This window comes from Argopecten irradians, chromosome 13 (genome assembly GCF_041381155.1).
Source record: "Argopecten irradians isolate NY chromosome 13, Ai_NY, whole genome shotgun sequence".
In the NCBI taxonomy this organism is placed as follows: Eukaryota; Metazoa; Mollusca; class Bivalvia; order Pectinida; family Pectinidae; genus Argopecten; species Argopecten irradians.
The window spans coordinates 31,397,011-31,416,783 of NC_091146.1; the positions used below are offsets into that span (position 1 = coordinate 31,397,011).

Below are 19,773 nucleotides of genomic sequence, written 5' to 3' on the forward strand. Positions count from 1 at the left end.
ACAAAGTTCATTATGTCTTGTTTCTTCTGTGGAGTGATTTCACAGAGTTCACACATAATGTGACTTTTATGGGTAGATGAAAGTATCAAGCCATTGTTATATTGGGTCTTTGTTATTACTCACAGTCAGGGGTTATCTACCAGAAATAGATTTACAGCAGGTCATTTGAAGACATATTGAAATTTTGTAATTGGTTGAAGTAAAAAAATCGCTAAGTATCTATGGTGTGTTGATTCACCAACCTAAGAGTTCAATTTTCTTTTTTTTTTTTTGAAAATGAGCAGAGATTCTATTTCAATTCAATATGTTCTATTTCATAAACTTACAAGTTATATTTGCTAGAACATCATTATCAGTTAATCACGATTTAATTTAATCACGATTAATTTGAAATAAATATATATAATATATAAGACGAGAATTAAGTACAAATGATTTCTGTTCAGTTTTCTTTAAACTTCATATGCCCCATTATAAATAAATTTGTACACGAGACTTATGTCTCCATAGTTACGAGAGTTACGAAATTATACATAGGTGCTATCCCTGGGTTTAATGATTTCTGATAGCACTGACTCCAGAGTTCAGCAATACACAAACAAACAAACGCGAGACACGTGTTTCTAGTCACATATCCCCACCACACACACACGCACGCACATCCACCATCACACACCATTCATATCACTAATTCACGCGCACACATACCCTTACTTTACTATACAACAAAACATGGCACATACGTGTCACCTGTTAAATTGCTATCGAATGTTTCTGAAATAATTAGTCATCGAGTTTACATAAGGCTTACCTCTCTTTGCAGTAGCTTTTTACTGTACGATCAATATTAAAATGCACAGCCTGGTCATGTGCCGCTACTTATCGATATAAAATAAAATTAAAAAGACAAATTTTAACGTTGTTATGTATAACGGTTTTAACCGGTACAAAATGCATTTAAACACTTCTTTGTCATTTATGAAATGCCAATTTATGATAAAGTTGAGTTCGAAAGTTCAAATTGTGAAACGAATCTATAGAATTGTATTTTTGCTAAGTATCTGATTTATCATGATCATTACGTTTAAGTTTGTTTGACAATATATCCTAAGACTGCCATTCTTTCGGCAATAGACGACCTCTTTCCAATATCATTAGCAATAAAGACCATATTAAAAGTGAATAGTTGGGCAAAGTAATTCTGAAGTCGGTAAAAACGTAGTCAAGATATCAAATATATTATGAAATAGAAAAATAATTTTTTCTTTAAAATTCTATCGCTCTTCATGTGAAGAAATTAATGTCTATTGTAGGAATCATCCCACCTGGCTATGTTCATGTTCCACGCAGCCTCGCTTTCAAAACGTTGGGCAATTTGTTTCTACAACTGTGCTGAATTTACACAGGACTTTTCCATAGTCAAACTAGACAACTTAAGTAGAATTGACTTACGAAAGGTCAATTAACACAATTTCATGGACAATGTATACTGTGTTTTTTTTTGCCCGACTATTCACTTTTTATGTTAATCAATCATTGACTACATCTAAAATGATACGAGTTTCTGGATTTTCTAGAATTACTTATGTGAAGAAACGATTCCGAAAATGCCTGCATGCAGATATTGACGACTGGTTTTTCTACGGGAACTCTGGTTTTCCTCCACCACATGAACTGGGTTCGTCCTACATTTGCAAATAACCCCGGCTGTTAGCAGACCGTAAAAATAAAAATGTCGTTTATAAAATGGACAAAACCACTGATTGACCCTTAGCATCATATGCAAGAGGTTAATGTAAAGATAACATGATGTGAAAAGATCAAATTACATTATTGGGCTACTGTTAAGAAGGAAATGTTTCCATTCGAGACGTTCTGCTACCACTCAGCATGATCGATCATATCCGAGGTGTATATTTAGGGTCTTACACTAATTTAGTAGATACCTTATTATAGAATTTGGGAGTTTTGTAGGTTACTTAGAAGTATAAACGGACGTGTTACAGGTCATATGTGAAAACAAAAATCCGGATTGTAAAGATTGAGTATTATGCACATATCGATATTTTGCAAGCCTACTGTTATTTTGATTATCAGTGTAATTGAATTGGTGTTGATATATAATGAAATAAGTTGAGCCCGTTATAAGTTAGCCATAATGATTAGGTATTGACACCATTTTCATGTATTAATTTACTTCATTATATTATATAAGAACGTATTCTAAAAAAAATCGTCTCAGTTAAGCACCTTCAAGGTTCGAATACTTACAATCTCCTCATTAAAAATCCCCCTTCGTCAAGTTAAAAACATGATTGGGTCACCCTAAACCCTACGGTAGGTCTATAAGCCATTGATCTGGTATACAAGGATACGAGAAATGTATATCAGAATTTTATTATTGACAATTTCTCAATATTAACCCGTACATTTACGATAACACCTAGTGATATTGAATTATATATACGTGACAAGCAGTGTCAAGCTGTCTGTCTTATCGGTAACTCATGTAAACAATAGGGGACGTTCTGGGTCTTTGTTATTTGCTCACAGTCAGGGGTTATCTACCAGAAATAGATTTATAGCAGGTCTTTTGAGGTCATATTTGCAACTGGTCAAAGTCCAATATCCATGAAGTGTCTGTGGCGAATCGATGCACGTGAAAGGAAGCCAATATGTGTTTTCTCGTTATCTTGTTAACTATATTGTTAACATTAGATATATATCGTGGTATAACAAAATAAATTACCTCATATTGCCTGTTATGATCCCGTTGTAAAACCTTCTTCAGTAAGTCTTGACTGTATTGTGCAACCTCCTTTCGATAAGTATTTGCCCCAGGGTGAATTGAGAACTAAACATATTTGATAATATCAGACGGCCTTAATTTTCAAACAACATGATGTACTGCTTTCTAACTCAGTGATATTGGTAAGTACTAACATTATCATTTTTCCAAGTCTCCAAAAAATATGTCAATGTCGACTGCTCACGAGGGAGTAAGAAAAGGTCAAAAATAAAAAACTTTAAATTTAATATCGTTTGATGCGCCAGAAATTGTATGTTTTATAAAATCGTAAGGAACATGTTCGTTTTCCTGCTAAAAACTAATTAAAATGTTCCATCTACAACTATCTCAACATTCCAATGCCGGTCACTGATGCGTAACACTTTTTCACGTGAATTTAAAAAAATATATTTGGGAGATGAAAATCGTCCCAAACGTGGTGTTACTGACGTCTTCACCGAAGTGATAACCGCTGAAAATACGATGCCTAAAAAAAGCCATACAATCATATTTAAATCAAACATGAAGTCAACGCGAATGTGCGTTTCTTATCGGGATGTAGATACGAAGGCTGAGAGAAGGGCACACGAATACTGACCCAAAGCGACACGATGGCTTTGCGACGTCGTATTGTAAACCTCACGATCTCGTCTCGCAACCTCGCTGCCTCGCAGCCTGTCGGCCTCAGGTATTTTTACTTCCTCGAGTTAATAAATTACCGTATCCACCTTAAAACAGGTCGATATTTGCATATTCAATACACAACAGCCAATGATAAAGATGTCATTATCCTTTTATTTATTTGGAAAACATCATATTATTTACATGAAACAACGTTTGTAGATCGTTTGTTTTGGTCAGAATTACATTTTAATCTATTGACTGTCATTGGTTTTCAACATGGTAATATTAAACGATATCGAAGAATATCAGCGAGAGTAACCAATTCAAGATTTACAGGAAATGTGATTCAACAATTAATTTTCTTCAAATAAGATAATCGTCATGTCTTTTATATCAATTATGTAGTTTTCAAACTAACGAATGAACTGTCAGCTTCGTGGTAAGTCGATTCTGCCTTGCATATTTCATTTCTAGCCGATTGTGAAAGAATTGCCTTTGTAAATAATACTGTTCAAATAAAAGTACAACGTTTTCAAATTTTCCTTTAATTACAATTCATATTCATTATTTAAACGGCCATTCCTACTACGTTTCTCTCCGACCTACCAAAGCATGTGAATCGTCTTGTTACCTCACAACAGTTTAACATTAACTTTTAAGATGTAGAGATAATTTGTTTGAGGTGCAAATTGTAGTGTTTACAACTAAATTATTAACGTTGGCATGAAACAAGAACTTTATTTCATTAAAAAACAAATTACAGATTACTTATTGTCGTTCAGAAGCTTTAAAAAGCTATGTCTTTCAAACGCTTACCAGACTAATTATATGATATGGTGGATCGAAGTAGAAGAGAGGAATTTAAATAAAGGCTAATTTTCCAAGATGCTTGCGTTGAACAAGAAGTACACAAGGTTCTATCCTCTTGTTTAATCATCATCTTTTATAATACATGTACATAGTCGTTAAGTGGTTACTGTTATCGACAAAAATATGATAATCATGATTATATAAACTGTTATTTCTATTTATATCTTATTTTTTATAACAGTGTCTGTGATTAGATGAAACTTATTTCAGTTCTGGTATAATAAGGTAAGTCAATATTGACGAATTACTTCCCGTTTTTATATATCATTTTAACCGTTCGGTAGCTTCAAGTGATATTTATTTCTTCATACAGGTCTTGTCAAGATAAAATATTATAGTGATAACAAGACCCTACATTAAAATTGACCAGGTGACAGGGAATATTAGAATTTATTCGTAATGATTCAATCAATACGTTACCCGAATTCAAGAAATGCGGCTTCTTACGGTATAACTGATGTAAACAACGGAGGACGATCTTACACAGGCGAGTATTTATATTTACGTCTATTATACGGCATTACGGCACTTATTAGTTATAATTTTTTATACTCTTAGAAACTTTCTTCGATAGACAACTCAAACTCGTTTATAAATTTCAATTTTATAATATTTAATGGTACAACACATTCAACAACATCAACATTCACATCTATATCCTAAATCATATGACTAAACAAAATCCCTTCAAATTAACCTTCGCTACAACAACAAATTCCATCCGGAAGCTTTTGGAGATTATTGGCGATTGTTAGTGATTTAGCCCTATCACTTATAGTAATAAAGAATTGTGTTTAAAACTTATTTAAGACTATACGATTGCACCAATAATTATGATTATTGTATAGTTATCACTCGACAATATAAACTTCCTCAGAATGTAAACTTGTAAAAGTTGGAGATCATCCGTCTCGTGAGATGAGTAACATCACTTTTCTTGATTATTCTCGGGTTCCAACTCTAGATTGTACAGGCGATTGGCTTACACTTATTTAATACAAATAAAGTCAGAGAGTTCCGAAAGTAAAACATAATGGCGATCTCCTATAGACTGAAAATGTACAACAATAAATTACTAATGTATGGAATCTCATAGGCGCAAATACATTCAGTATTTATGGTAGAAAACAATGACATGACATCCAATCTTAGTGAAATCATCATTATACGTAAAGGATAATACATTTATGACTACAGCAATAAATCTAGCTTTCTGAACATCTTTCTTTCTATTATAGTTATATCGCATCACATCTTAACATCCTGAATGTACATAATTTTGCATGACTATTTGACTTAATTGTAATTTTCTGAATACTTAGAGTAACTTCAGAAGGCATTTATATTATACAAATACATGTACTATAACAAAATCCTACAGGTTAAACAATTAAACTGAACTTGATTATTTAGAAAAGGATCGTCGTTAGAATGAACTTTTTGCGAAATTCTAGTTCACCATATAATGCCTATCCAAACTATTATTATTTTTTTTATGTACTTTTATATTACATAACATGCTTAACTTCAAACCTGATCAATGGAATATTTTATACACGGCAATTTACTAAGCTTGTGAACGTTCTGTAGTTTCGTTTCCAAAAAAAAACAACCTTATAAGCGGTTGAATCTTTTGCCAGTCGCTATCACATTCATGCCAAAAAACCTAAACAACTTACAATCTAAAATGTAACATGTTTCTTAGACCACGGTCTGTCAAAGTAGCACGAATAGAAGTATCTTTGTTTCATGACAACGGGATACCCCGAGGGCAACAGTACAAAGATATGCGAAATTTACAAAAAAGGTTGTACCATGAGCAAACACTGGACAAAAGATCATTCAAAGGACATGTTTTATGTTTTCGTGGTTGTATTGTAGTAGCTTAATATCATTGTCATCCGATACTGTCCACAATGTACCCTTCGTCGTCCAATCCCATAGCGACCTGAGTGTAATGAACGGTTTCCGGTCCTGCGAGCAGGATGGGATTTCTTCGTTCTTACCAGGTGGAAATGGTGCCGCTTTTGTGGAATTGTAAGACCCTAGGAAATTCCCATCTCCACTAAAACAGCTTAATCCTCGCGTGGTTCTATTCTTTCCTCCTATGACGATTATTCCCAACGCTATCATACATCAAACAAATGACTTTTACAACTTGGTAAGTTATATTGCATTGATCAATGTTTCTTTTTTTTTCCCTTTTTTTTCTTTACCCCTAATTGCGTTAAACCTGCTTCCATCAATGTTTTCACACCTTCGTACAAACAATTCATTGAAATCAGAATCCATGACGAGAACATTGCCTTTGTTTGTAATCATTGCGACATTGCTAGTGATAGGACATTCTGTGATCCTTAATACATGTACTTCGGGAATGCCAAACCTGGATGTTGTTTTGTCTGAAAACGATACAGTATTTACCACCTTCTGCCCTCTGTGGTAAATTTGGAGGCTTTGTCAGACATGCCCACAATAATATGGTCACTGGCAGTCACGCATAAGCACTGAGGTTTGTTCTTGGTTCTAAATCTTTGAACTAGTCGTCCAGATACCATTTCCATGACTTTGTAGTTATTGTCGCAGACCCACAATCTATGTGTTGTGGGAGAAAGACTGATGTCATTGATCATTGCTTTGTGTTTTATCTCATGTATCAATGTGCCCCCCTGTGCCCTTTTTGTCCATGAAAGTTAATATATTTCCGGAGCTGGTCCAGGCCTGGCTACCAGTAATGGGGCATATAGAATCAATGTTACATGGAGATGTCCACATACCCAGTATTTTTCTTCTTTAGAGTTATTCCTTTGTCCATAACCTACGGCGATAGAATAAGGCTTCGGTGTCAATATCATCTATCGGCCCTTATTTGTTAAGGTTTGAACTTGAGTTACGATGTCAATGTCATCTGGTTGACACTTGTTTGTTAAGGTTTGAACTTGAGTTTCAGTGTCAATGTCATCTGGTTGACACTTGTTTGTTAAGGTTTTAACTTGAGTTTCAGTGTCAATGTCATCTGGTTGACCCTTGTCTGGTAAGGTTTGAAGCTGAGTTAAGATGTCAATGTCATCTGGTTGACCCTTGTCTGGTAAGGTTTGAAGCTGAGTTAAGATGTCAATGCCATCTGGTTGATACTTGTCTGTTAAGGTTGTAAAGGTATGATATCCAGTTTTTCGATGTCAACGACTCCAAGAGCCAGTTCTAGATAATGTTTAGGATATTTGTTTGGGCAAAAATGTGACATATTCCAAGTTATAATATACTGGAAGACATTTTTTCTCACATTCATTGTGACAGTCGTAGATTTCTATGTAAGAACCTTTCTGAAGTAGTGTCTTGCATCGCCGTAATTGAGTTTGGAGTTTCTTCTCGAATATCATGAGGTCCTCTTTATATGTCTCTAGGAGCTTGTCATTTTCCTCTTTAATCCGCTGATATAGCGATAGCGTATCTGATGTTATTCGGTCAAGTTCACGCTTAAGTGTTTCAGTTTGCTCTTTCAGCTCCTGAGAATGTTTCGCAAATGTACAGTCGTTGTCTTGCAGTTGTGCATCGGTATTAAGTATCGATTTTCTAATTTTTACCAGTTCATTTTTCTCTGTTTTCTCGATATAGTTTTTAATGTCTAGTTTCCTTTGAGGGATAATTTCACAAAGTTCACACATACTATGACCTTTATGAACTGATGAAAGACATTTTAAACATGCCAATTCATGACATTGTTCACAAAACAGTTGAAGTTGTCTCCCTTTGTGGTGATGACAGGTTGTGTCACCCTTTTTACGGGAAGGTTGTGTAGCCTTTGTTTTAAATCTGCTTTGCTTCTATGAATCTCAAGGAAACGTCTTGTTTGAATATTCGAAAATGGATTATTATCCATATTTCTATTTAATATAGAATCGAGTCACACTTAAGTTTTATGTCTTTGAGCTACAGCCATTCTTATTCACATTGTCCTCACTACAATTAGTAAAATACCAACCTTAATTGTATTACTGGACATCAGTTGTCTGGAATGACTCTTATTCGACATATCCCAGCTTCAAGAATAATAATGTCTTAGCAAACACTCCGTTATAGTGTCCTCACTAAATTTTAACCCGAATACACGTACCACTGCTACAAGTATCAAGCTGTCTTTCTTATCGGTAACTAATGTAAACAATCGAGGACGTTCCGGGTCTTTGTTATTACTCATAGTCAGGGGTTATCTGCCAGAAATAAATTTATAGCAGGTCATTTGAGGACTTATTGGAATTTTGTAATTGTTGGAAGTAAAAAAAATTGCTAAAGTATATGTGGTGCTCTGATTCACCAACCTAGAAGTTAAAATTTCTTTTGCAAATGAGCATATATTCTATTTATATATTCTATCTCATAAACTTAAAAGTTAATTTTGCTAATTTGCAAACCTGTCATTGAAAAATATATACGACGGGAATGAAGTACAAAGGATTCCTGTTGAGTTTGTCAGAGTCCAATATCGATAAAGTGTCTGTGGTGCACTGATGATGTATAGCGTACTAAAGCAGATGATTTCAACAACCTACCTTTCTTTTTTACAAACGAGCATATTTTCTTTTTCATAAACCTACAAGTTATGTCTGCTATTTTGCAAAGCCATCATTTATAATTTGCGTATTATCATTTTAACTTAATCACGTTATATCATTGTTTAGATAAAATTTTGCATGAGACATAGGTCCCCATAAAGTTACGAAATATTACATTGGTGTATCACATGGTTTAATTCCTCTGTTCATGGGTTATCCAAAGGGATATGCCCGCTAAGCATTTGGCCAGGGGTGAAAGTACTGATCCCACCATCTGCTTCGCCCAGTAATCTCAGCGATATACAGCAAACAAACGTGACGCATTAGTTTCTACCCACACATTCCCGACCACACACACACTCCCTATCACACACACATATCCTTACTTCGCTATGGCACATACGTATCTACCTGTTAAGTTGCTATCGAATATTTCTAATAATAAATCATCGAGTTTACATAAGACGTACCCCTCTTTCCATTACCTTTTTACTGTACGATCGATTTTATTATACACAACCTTGTTTTGCCCGATATCAAATAAAATGAAAAAGACATATTGTAACATATGAGGTTTTGAACGGTACACAATGCTTTTACAACGCGACTTGTCAGTTTCATGTGGATGGCCTTTCGCTTCTCTGTGAATCGTGAAATGTGAATAATTGTTTACGTTTGGTTAGAATTTTTTACTCTTGTGGAAAGAATCTGCAGAAATTTATTTTGCTCAGTATCTTTTTTTACTATGAGCATTGAGTTTGGGGTATTGAACAATATCTCATCAATTTACCATTCCGTCGACGACGCAAGATCCCTTTCCGATAGCATTAGCGTCAAGTTGAAACCACTCTCTGTTTAATGTATACACTGGTCTTAATTATACTTCATATGTTATATATTTTAAAACTTGATTCGTTACATTATTCCTTTTGTTAATCAATTATTGACTATATCTAAAATGATACAATTTTCTGGGTTCTCTTTAAGTTAGCGTAAATTACATTTGTTTGGACTTCCTTATGTTAGAAAATATTCCGACAATGCCTGCATGCATCTACTGACAACTGATTTTTTTTTCTACGAAAAATCCGGTTTCCCTACACCATCGGAACAGGGCACGTTCTACATTTGTAAATGACCCAGTCTGTTAACAGGGCGTAGCAATAAAAATGACGTTTACAAAATGGACAAAACCACTGATTGACCCTTAGCATCATATACATAATGATAAGTTTATGTCAAGATAACATGATGTGGGGAGATCAAATTCCATACGTGGGCATCTGTTAAAAAGGAGAGGTTTCCATTCGATACATTCTGCAGCCTCTTAGTGTTAGGGATAGTATTAAATGTATCAGATTTCTTCAGGGTTAGCTGCATATTGGGTTATATTCAAAACATTTGTACTAGCGCATTATGAGATGATTGTCTGCAAAGCTCTGACATCCATATAGACCATAGATGCCACGGGACGATAGTTTAATACTTTATATTTACATTATTAACTCATTTTGGGGGTTTTACATAACCCTTTTTTTTTAAGATAGACAAGAAAAACTGTTCATCAACGACGATTTAATCCACAAGATGGAACAGCCATTTTGACGGTGACCATGTCAACATTAGTGACGTCATAATGGTCACGTTTTGGGTGTCAGTTATGCCACCATAGATTTCACTCTGCATTGGTTAGATTATATAGTAAAAGTTGCAAGAGAATGTAAATATTGATTTATAAATTACATATAATTTTTTGTTACAAGAATAGCACTACAGTACTAATTTCCTCGGATATGCGACTTAAAAAAAATTCTTGAATTTTGAATAGTGAATCTTTTTGAAAAGCACACGTTCATACCTCAGATGTTAGTGGGGAAAGTCAAGCGTTAGACTCGTTCGACCAAACACATCATTACTTATCCATCTTTTGCTATTTCATTTATTTATTATTTTTCTTTGGTATAAACAATTGAGCAATGCTTACGATACATGGCTGGTGTTTTTTTTTCTTTCTTATCTTTGGTACTTTCACTAGCATTTATTTCCATCATACCTCTATATTATCGTCTAAAGCTGGGTTTGCATTGTTAGGAGATATCATACCATATATATATTGCGTTATACGTATAACAACTCATATCAGTATTTAATTTCCGGACTATTGTACAGCTTAGTTCTTGGTTCATGTGTCATATTTAAAGTATAGCAGCTGTCATGTGAAGATGTTGAAGTATATTTCTATATTGATAAATTTGCCTACCAATATCCAAACTAACAAAGATGATGGCATTCGTATCTTCTTTTCCATAGCTTTCATTGAACGCATTCCATAGTTTAAAGTACTACCTGTGCATATCTGGCTGACCAGAAATGTTCACCAATCAAAATAAATCCCTTGAAACACAATGGCTGAAATGTTTTATTATTTAAATTTTCATTTACAAATCCATTCGAAAGATATTTCGTATATAATTTGGTCTGGAAAATGATTGTATATACAAAATTAATTGTTTTTTTTCGGTAACAGTAAATATCTTTCAATAAGTATAATAATAACATTTCGCTATAATGCTATAATACTAAGGTTTTATAAACTTGTGTAACAGTTACGTCATATATATGACTATAAAATAGTTTGTTCTTTATCTTTCAACAGTCTTTTGAAAGCTGTTTTTGTTTCGTATTCACAACTGATTAATTATCGTATATTAGTGTCTATCCATTCACATCTCATCAATTTATACGAGGTGCTGTTATGTTTTTTTCGGAATTTTTCAAAGAAGTCACTTCAGAATTGAAATTTTAAAACAGATTTGTAGATAATTTGTATTTCTGAAAACCGACATATCTTCTAACAAGTTGCAATGTCCACATCCTTAATAGCCAGCGAATGGTGATATAGTCCACTATCATACTGACAGACAATTGATCTACACTAGAGCACAAGTTCTAAGTATATTGACGAAACTTGGCAAGGTTTAATTTGATGTTTCTCGAAGATATGGAATTTAAACAAATAGGCCGACACGTCCTTTAGATGAGACGAACACATCTATTATACATAAATTCTGTCTCTGACCACCTTTGAAAGGGGAGCGATCACGTGGTCTAAGTAGAGCAAATTATTTTGAAGATCTTAAATCTTTGAAGAAATAACACTGATCCTGCATTAAACACTACTTGATATATAGCAAACAAGGTGAGAGATACAAGCTCCCTGTGGCCCTTTGATCACTTGATGCTTCTTGCAGTAATACGATAGCTGGATAAATATCGAGTTCGCCACAATGCAGTAACTATTTTTAGTGCTGATCGGTTCGTAAATACCCGGCAGAAGAACCTGTCAGCAGAGATCCACGCAGCGTTACTTCGCGATGTCTGGGAATCTTACTTAAACAGTCTTCCTTTCATATGTATGCTACAATCACACAGCAGATCCCGTGAACTGCAAATAAGTTAGTTGAATACTTCAGTAGCTTTGGATGTTGGATATTTACTACATCTGAGTTTCTTATACACATAGCGGACAACAGATGGTGATGCGCGAACGGCGTCGAGAACATTTTAAAGCACTATTCAGCTCAACCTGGTTTAAGTCAACAATTTCACCTTAGTTCTTTCGTGCTCACAGTACAGTTTAGTCACATTGTATCATTTTGTTTTGTTGTTATATTGGAGTAACTGTACATTATATCCCCCGAAGACTGTCCACAAGATACTGTCACTACCTATACCTACTGCCTGGCACGCGCGGTCTTTGCCTGTGTGTATGGTCCTAATCACATTGCCACGTCCGTTAAGAAGAAGGATTTTGTGGCTGGATGCATCTCCAATGATGATGTTCCCTTTACTGTCGTAAACTACGCACGTCGGTTCAAATGCTCTGTTTTCCTTTTCTTTTCCTTGTTTATGTGTAGTGCGAATGTCGCCTTTGAATACAAAGAGTTGGCGGAAATTAGTATCCATGACAACTACATGTTGGTTTCCATCACCACCTTCTTTTTTATAATTGCAATCAATCACAGCGACATTGTTGGTGAGAGGACATTCTGCGATCCTGTATGGTGAACACACTAATGGCTTTTCAGTCGTTGCAGCCATTGTAGTGAGTGCCATTTTACCTCCCGTTGTGTATTTGGAGATGCTTTTGGACATACCAACAATGATATGATTATTGAGACTGGCACATATACATTGGATTGATGTCCGGGTTCCAAATCTGTGGACTAAAGATCCGGATACGAGCTCAAGAATATTGTTAGAATTGTCACATACCCACAATCTTTGTGTCGCTGGTGAGAAGCTGATGTATCGTATGTACACCTTGTGTTCTATTTCCTCTGACACTTTACACTTCTTTCCAAATAGTATCAAAGACGTATTGAACTTGGTCCAAGCCAGGCCACCACTGATGGGACATAGATTAGTAATGAACCATGGGGAATCCCAAGATGCCAACATCTTGGTATCTAACGATTGAAGATTGACTTCTGCCTCTTTCATCGTGTCTTCTGCCTCTCCTTTCTGTATTTGTGTGCGGGACTGTTTCTGGTCACTCGACGACGAGGCTGACCCATCCTCTTCTGACATGTGTTGACCCATGTGTTGACCATGTCCAGGAAGAATCAACTTCCCTAAAGCCAGTTCTAAGTAATGACGTGGGTTTGTGTTTGGTGTGAAGCTTATAGCACCCAAAGAAGGTTGTACCGGAAGATAGGAATTAATTTCACATTCCGTGTCGTAGATTTCTATAGGAGTTCCTTGTTGAAGTATTTCCTTACAATCGTATAACTGTAGTCTGAGATGTCTGTAGAACGTCTCCAAGTCCTGTTTATATTTCTGTATGAGCTTGGTATTGTCATCCTTCATTTTCTGATAAAGAGAAAGTGTCTCTGCTGTGAGCGTGTCAAGCTCTTGTTTTAATTTTTCAGTTTGAGTTTTCAGATCGTGAGACAGTTTCTCGAACACACTGTCGTTCTCCTGAAGGAGAGTATCAGTAGAGGCGATGTATGTCTGAAGCTGTACAAGTTCATTCTTTTCTGTTTTCCCAACAAAGTTCGTTATGTCTTGTTTCTTCTGTGGAGTGATTTCACAGAGTTCACACATAGTATGACTTCTATGGGTAGATGAAAGACATCGGAGACAAGCCAATTCCTGACATTGTTCACAAAATAACACGAGTTGTCTCCCTTTGTGGTGACGACAGGTTTTCTGTCCTTTTCTACGGGAAGGTATTTGACTAATTGGAACCGCCATTTCGATGACACGTCCGTTCAGAAATGGTAAACGTTCAATGCCTCATCGTGATCATTATAAAATATTTAGCATTCAGTCATAGACTTCATATCTTCATTAACTTCATGTTTCTCCCTAACAGTACATATAACACTGATTCTGTCGGACTCACTACATTCAGATTCGGAAGGTCTTCATCAAATACACATTTTCCCCTATAATAACATACCAAGATGTCACAATATGCGCCATTGTCCTTCCAGATCAGTAAACAGTTGTCAAATCTTGGTGCACATGCTCGGATTTTAATTTACTTCCTTCTTGTCCAGTTTTACCCACCAAAAACCAAGCACATAAAGTCTAAACTTTGAAGCCTTTTTGTTGTAGATACATTGTACATACGAATCGTGACGGACGCGTGGAATTCATAAGTTGCACACGAGCAGTAGTGTAGAAGAATCGTCCATTTTGATTTCGTCCATTCAATCTTTGAGGTCACTTTCATATGACAGTGTGTTGTTGTAAATGTTCAAATAATATTAACAGTCTACCTGATTGTAACTAATGTAAACAGACGTCACATCTGAGTACGCATGCTCCAATTTTATCGTATTCACTTCCTGCTTGTCGTAGGTTGCCGAGAGAAACTATAAATAGACAAACAGTGATAGAGCCGTCTGTGTATTATGTCATTGTGAATCACACATAAACGTATGTCTATTATTGTATAGGTTTTTAATTACCGTACATATATGGATTTACAATACACCTTTTGTTCGGCTTGTCGCGGACGTCAACTGTCGATATGTAAACGACGAAGTTTAAAAAAAAACGACAAAACAACGAATGTTTGAGAAAGATGAATTTAGCTTAGCTTAAAACATTATTACATAAAATAACCATGCATTCGAATTTTTCAGAAGAACGCAATGACAGACGTTTTACATGAAACACTAGACTTTGATCAATATAATGGCGATCCTTAAGCTTTGTGTCAATAGATTTGTTACCTGAATCGTTCCCTTACTATCGATTATGTATTTTGCAAAGGTTGTATAATACAAGACACGGGACCTAAAATACTCATGATCAGTTAATTAGAATATTTCGTGCAATTATATGTATACCCGGTTTGAACAAATATACGTACCTACATACCTTTCGGCCGCACGACACCATTATCTGTCTTAAAGTCTTTTGAGCTACACTATTGCAGATAATCGTCGGTATATGTAAGTGGTGATCAAAGAGGTTTAGCGTGTAGAGTGGGGCTTCCTATGGAGAGAGAACCGAGAAAAGCAGGGTTGATTTACGTTTGGGCCGAACACATGTGAAGAGGGGAGGGAGGGGGGAGGGGGGGAGGGGGGGGATGCGTGTTTAGAGCACAGCTTTTGATTCTACTGTTGCATTATTGAGAAGTTGAATTTTATTTGGGGAAATCGCTATATTTCATCGCTTTATCTCGTTAGAGAAACGACAACACGTCTTTCTTGTTTCAACTTTACATTTATTCTCCAAAACGTAGAGATGTAAAGTAAAGGGAAATACTCCTTATACAACAAAAAATATATAATTATCTCCCTTAGACCGTTCATGTACAATTGTACGTAACCTACATGCACCCACACAACGTACATTTGTAGATCCATCCTCGATACTCCAGTGGTTATAACGTCAGTGATAGTAACCCCTAGAGTATCGATGATGCCACATATCATATATACAATGTACACAATAGTACATAGTGATACGGTCGCCTTCGAAATTTCAGGGGACACAGTTTGGAAACGAAAGTCATAGGGAAGATCTAAAATTCAGTCATTTTACTCATGCGACAGCAGGTACAATTTTAACACCCAAACCGACAGGGCGGTGGTTAATTTGACGTCCTATTAACAGTCAGTATCACACTTAAATAGCACAGTATTAAACCACCGTGACCTGTATATTGACACCTCGCCTTGATCAACCAAAAAAAAAATCCGTTTTGGTATAAGATGGCATATATCCACGATGGACACATCGAAAAGTGTTTTGTCGTCACATATAAAATTATTCGAAAAGTGCAGTTTTGTCGTCAAGCACCTCGAATAGTCCGGAAAATATTTGATTATTATTAACATAAAAACACCACGAGATCCGAAAGATCTCTTATTAAAGCATTAAAAGTTTTAAATCTTATGAAGGCATTGTAGGAATAAATATGTATATTAAGAAAATGTAATTCTTTAAATTTCAAAAGAATTATCCGATGTATATGCTAATTACAAGAAGAACGATGGTCATAGAATTCACCCTGAAGAACTCGATATTTGGGTAATGAGATCACAGACGGAATATTAACTCGATGCTTCTTACAATAGAACGTCCTATGATCGTCGCTTTAAATTTCCTTGTAATTAATATAATAAAATTCTTTTGAATATTTTGCAAAGAAACTACATTAACTAATTTAAAATTTTAGAACCTGTGATTCGGTTTATATGGTATTATATTACCCTCAGTTCTTATTTAATTCTTTCAGAGCAGTATACCACCATATGGACCTCAGGAAAGGTCCATAATTGGAAATTATGTAAACTATAAAACTATTACGTATTTGTAAGCATTTAATTAATTTGTAGTGGCATTATGTAATACATGTATACTGAGTTAGTATAGCAGCATAACGTCTTGCATTACACAATTTCAGTGGCATTTTTTTTTTAAATGTGTCTTTGAATTAGTTTGGTAAATTCAATACAAAGAAAGAACACCAACTTGTATATCTATTGTCATAAACAGGTATTTTTATTATCATAAACAAAGTGAAAATATACATGCATAAATCGGTCAAACAAGCGCTCTTTGTAGTTACTAATAAAAACATAATGGCGTAGTTAACATAAATATGTACCGAGCCGTATGGACTTGTTTTCCTGAAATGTACAATGTTTTTTTGATATTTTGTCACAATTTACACGTTTACACAAACAATCAGGAGTCAACAGCAATCTATAAGGTTAGGCTCGATGTTTACACATTTTTCAGCAACGTAGCTTTGTTCAAATATATTTCAGAAGTGATTAATAGGCCTATAAAATATCACTGGAACATTACGTTTATTGACATTATATGACCACACTGTTATTGACATGAACATTAAGATTATTATATAAACTCATATTTCTACTAATGATTACCACATTTTAACCATTTCGAGATTTTCTTCGTTTGAGAATCCACAGATAAATAAACTTTTATCACTTATAGAGTAACATAAGTGCAAGTATATTCCAATATGGGTACAATATGATATTAAACCAAATTTACATCTGCACTGTGTTCTCCAGACAGTGTGGGGGTCATCGTAAGAAATGTTCTCATTTATACATTATGTTTACGTGGTGAATTGAAGAAGTTTTACTTTAGTAGAAGACGCAAACCATAAAATCTTCTCGTCATTTATCTTTACATTTATGTTTCCAACGGGTTCCATTGGATTTGGCAGCATATTGTCGTTATATATGACCCTTATGAAATTACCACATGCACTTAGGATTAGGACCCTGTTTCTGAATCCCTCTCCTATGATGATATTTCCTAGACTATCATACACAACACTCGTTGGTACAAATGACGAGTCTAACATACATGTTCCTGCATATGGACTTGGTTTGTCACCGCTATATACAAACAGTTCCTGGAATTATGTATCCAGGATAACGATCTTTTCGTTTATGAAATATTTAGAACTACGAACAATCAAGGCGATATTGTTAGTGCGAGGACACTCCGTGATCCTGTACGGGAAGCGTGCAGTATCGCCATGTTGTTCTACAGTGTCTGCAGCCTTTGCAGTGAGTACCAACCGACCTTCTGCGGAAAATTTGGAGATATCCATGGACATTCCTAACAAGATATGGTTACTTTTAGTAACACATATACATGTAGGCGCATCCTTGGTTCCAAACCTGCGTACAAGTGCCCCTGATATCATCTCAAGGATGTTGTTGTCTTCGTCACATGCCCATAATGTATGAGTTGTAGGTGATAGACAGATATCATTGATCGTAGCCTTATGTGTGATCTCTTGTATAACTGTACCCTTCTCGTCCAGAAGAATTAGCCTTTTGCCTGATTCATAGCTGATCCAAACCTTGCCATCATTAGTAGGACTTATGGAAGCAATGGAACCTGTAGACAACTTTTCCTTGGAAACGGGGCACTCCCACTCCTCCAACACCTCCGTTTCTTCGAGAAATCTGTTCCTGTACAATGTCGTCTTCCTTTGTATTTCTGGCTGGTGCTGGTGAGTAGAACACTGCAGCTGGTCATCTGCTGGCGTTAATGGTCGATCAGACATTGCTTGGACTTGACTTGTGGTGTTGACCTCACCAAAAGCCAGTTGTAGGTAATGGCGTGGATTTTCGCTCGGAGTGAAACCAATAGTACCTAATACGGGTTTGGCGGGGAGACACTTTGAGGAATCTGTTTCACATTCTGCATCGTAGATTTCTAAGTGAGAGCCTTGCTGGAGCAATGTCTTGCATGCTTGCATTTGTAGCTTGAGATGTTCGTCGTACATCTCCAAGTCCTGTTTATATTTTTGTATGAGCTTGACATTGTCTTGTTTCATTTCCTGATAAAGAGAAAGTGTATCTGCTGTGAGCGCGTCAAGCTCTTGTTTTAATTTTTCAGTTTGAGTTTTCAGATCGTGAGACAGTTTCTCGAATACACTGTCGTTCTCCTGAAGGAGAGTATCAGTAGAGGCGATGTATGTCTGAAGCTGTGCAAGTTCATTTTTTTCTGTTTTATCAACAAAGTTTGTTATGTCTTGTTTCTTCTTTGGAGTGAGTTCACAGAGTTCACACATAGTATGACTTCTATGGGTAGATGAAATACATCTGAGACAAGCCAATTCCTGACATTGTTCACAATATAATTCAAGTTGTCTATCTTTGTGGTGACGACAGGTTTTCTGTCCTTTTCTGCGGGAAGGTATTTGACTAATTGGAACCGCCATTTCGATGACACGTCCGTTCAGAAATGGTAAACGTTCAATGTCTCATCATTATAAAATATTTAGCAATCAGTCATATAATTCATATCTCCATTAACGTCATGTCTCTCCTAACGGTACATATAACACTGATTCTGTCGGACTCACTACATTCAGATTCGGAAGGTCTTCATCAAATACACATATTCCCCTATAATAACATACCAAGATGTCACGATATGCGCCATTGTCCTTCAGATCAGTAAACAGTTGTCAAATCTTGGTGCACATGCTCGGATTTTAATTTACTTCCTTCTTGTCCAGTTTTACCACCAAAAACCAAGCACATAAAGTCTAAACTTTGAAGCCTTTTTGTTGTAGATACATTGTACATACGAATCGTGACGGACGCGTGGACTTCATAAGTTGCACACGAGCAGTAGTGTAGAAGAATCGTCCATTTTGATTTCGTCCATTCAATCTAAGAGGTGACTTTCATATGACAGTGTGTTGTTGTAAATGTTCAAATAATATTAATAGTCTTACTCGTCCAGTCTACCTGGTTGTAACTAATGTAAACAGATGTCACATCTGAGTACGCATGCTCCAAGTTATCTTATTCACTTCCTCCTTGTCGTAGGTTGCCGAGATAAACTATAAATAGACTAACAGAGATAGAACTGGCTGTGTATTATGTCATTGTGAGTCACACATAAACGTAT

The 19,773-nt window shown here is 35.7% G+C and overlaps 2 protein-coding genes across 2 annotated transcripts; both read right to left on the bottom strand.

Annotated features, from left to right (window-relative positions):
- Positions 1–12,486: 12,486 nt before the first annotated feature.
- On the bottom strand, positions 12,487–14,091 carry LOC138305810 (E3 ubiquitin-protein ligase TRIM71-like). Its single transcript, XM_069246075.1, has one exon. It carries the CDS (start codon positions 14,089–14,091, stop codon positions 12,487–12,489), a length of 1,605 nt encoding a protein of 534 aa, XP_069102176.1.
- Positions 14,092–16,877: 2,786 nt separating this feature from the next.
- LOC138306286 (uncharacterized) lies at positions 16,878–19,649 on the bottom strand. The gene has a single exon (XM_069246702.1). The coding sequence runs from the start codon at positions 19,073–19,075 to the stop codon at positions 17,759–17,761; it is 1,317 nt and encodes a 438-aa protein (XP_069102803.1). The 5' UTR covers positions 19,076–19,649; the 3' UTR covers positions 16,878–17,758.
- Positions 19,650–19,773: the final 124 nt, after the last annotated feature.

Bases quoted from the DNA above. Each gene is read 5' to 3' on its own strand.
- LOC138305810 (XM_069246075.1), bottom strand. From the start codon at position 14,091: ATGGCGGTTCCAATTAGTCAAATACCTTCCCGTAGAAAAGGACAGAAA.
- LOC138306286 (XM_069246702.1), bottom strand. From the start codon at position 19,075: ATGGCGGTTCCAATTAGTCAAATACCTTCCCGCAGAAAAGGACAGAAA.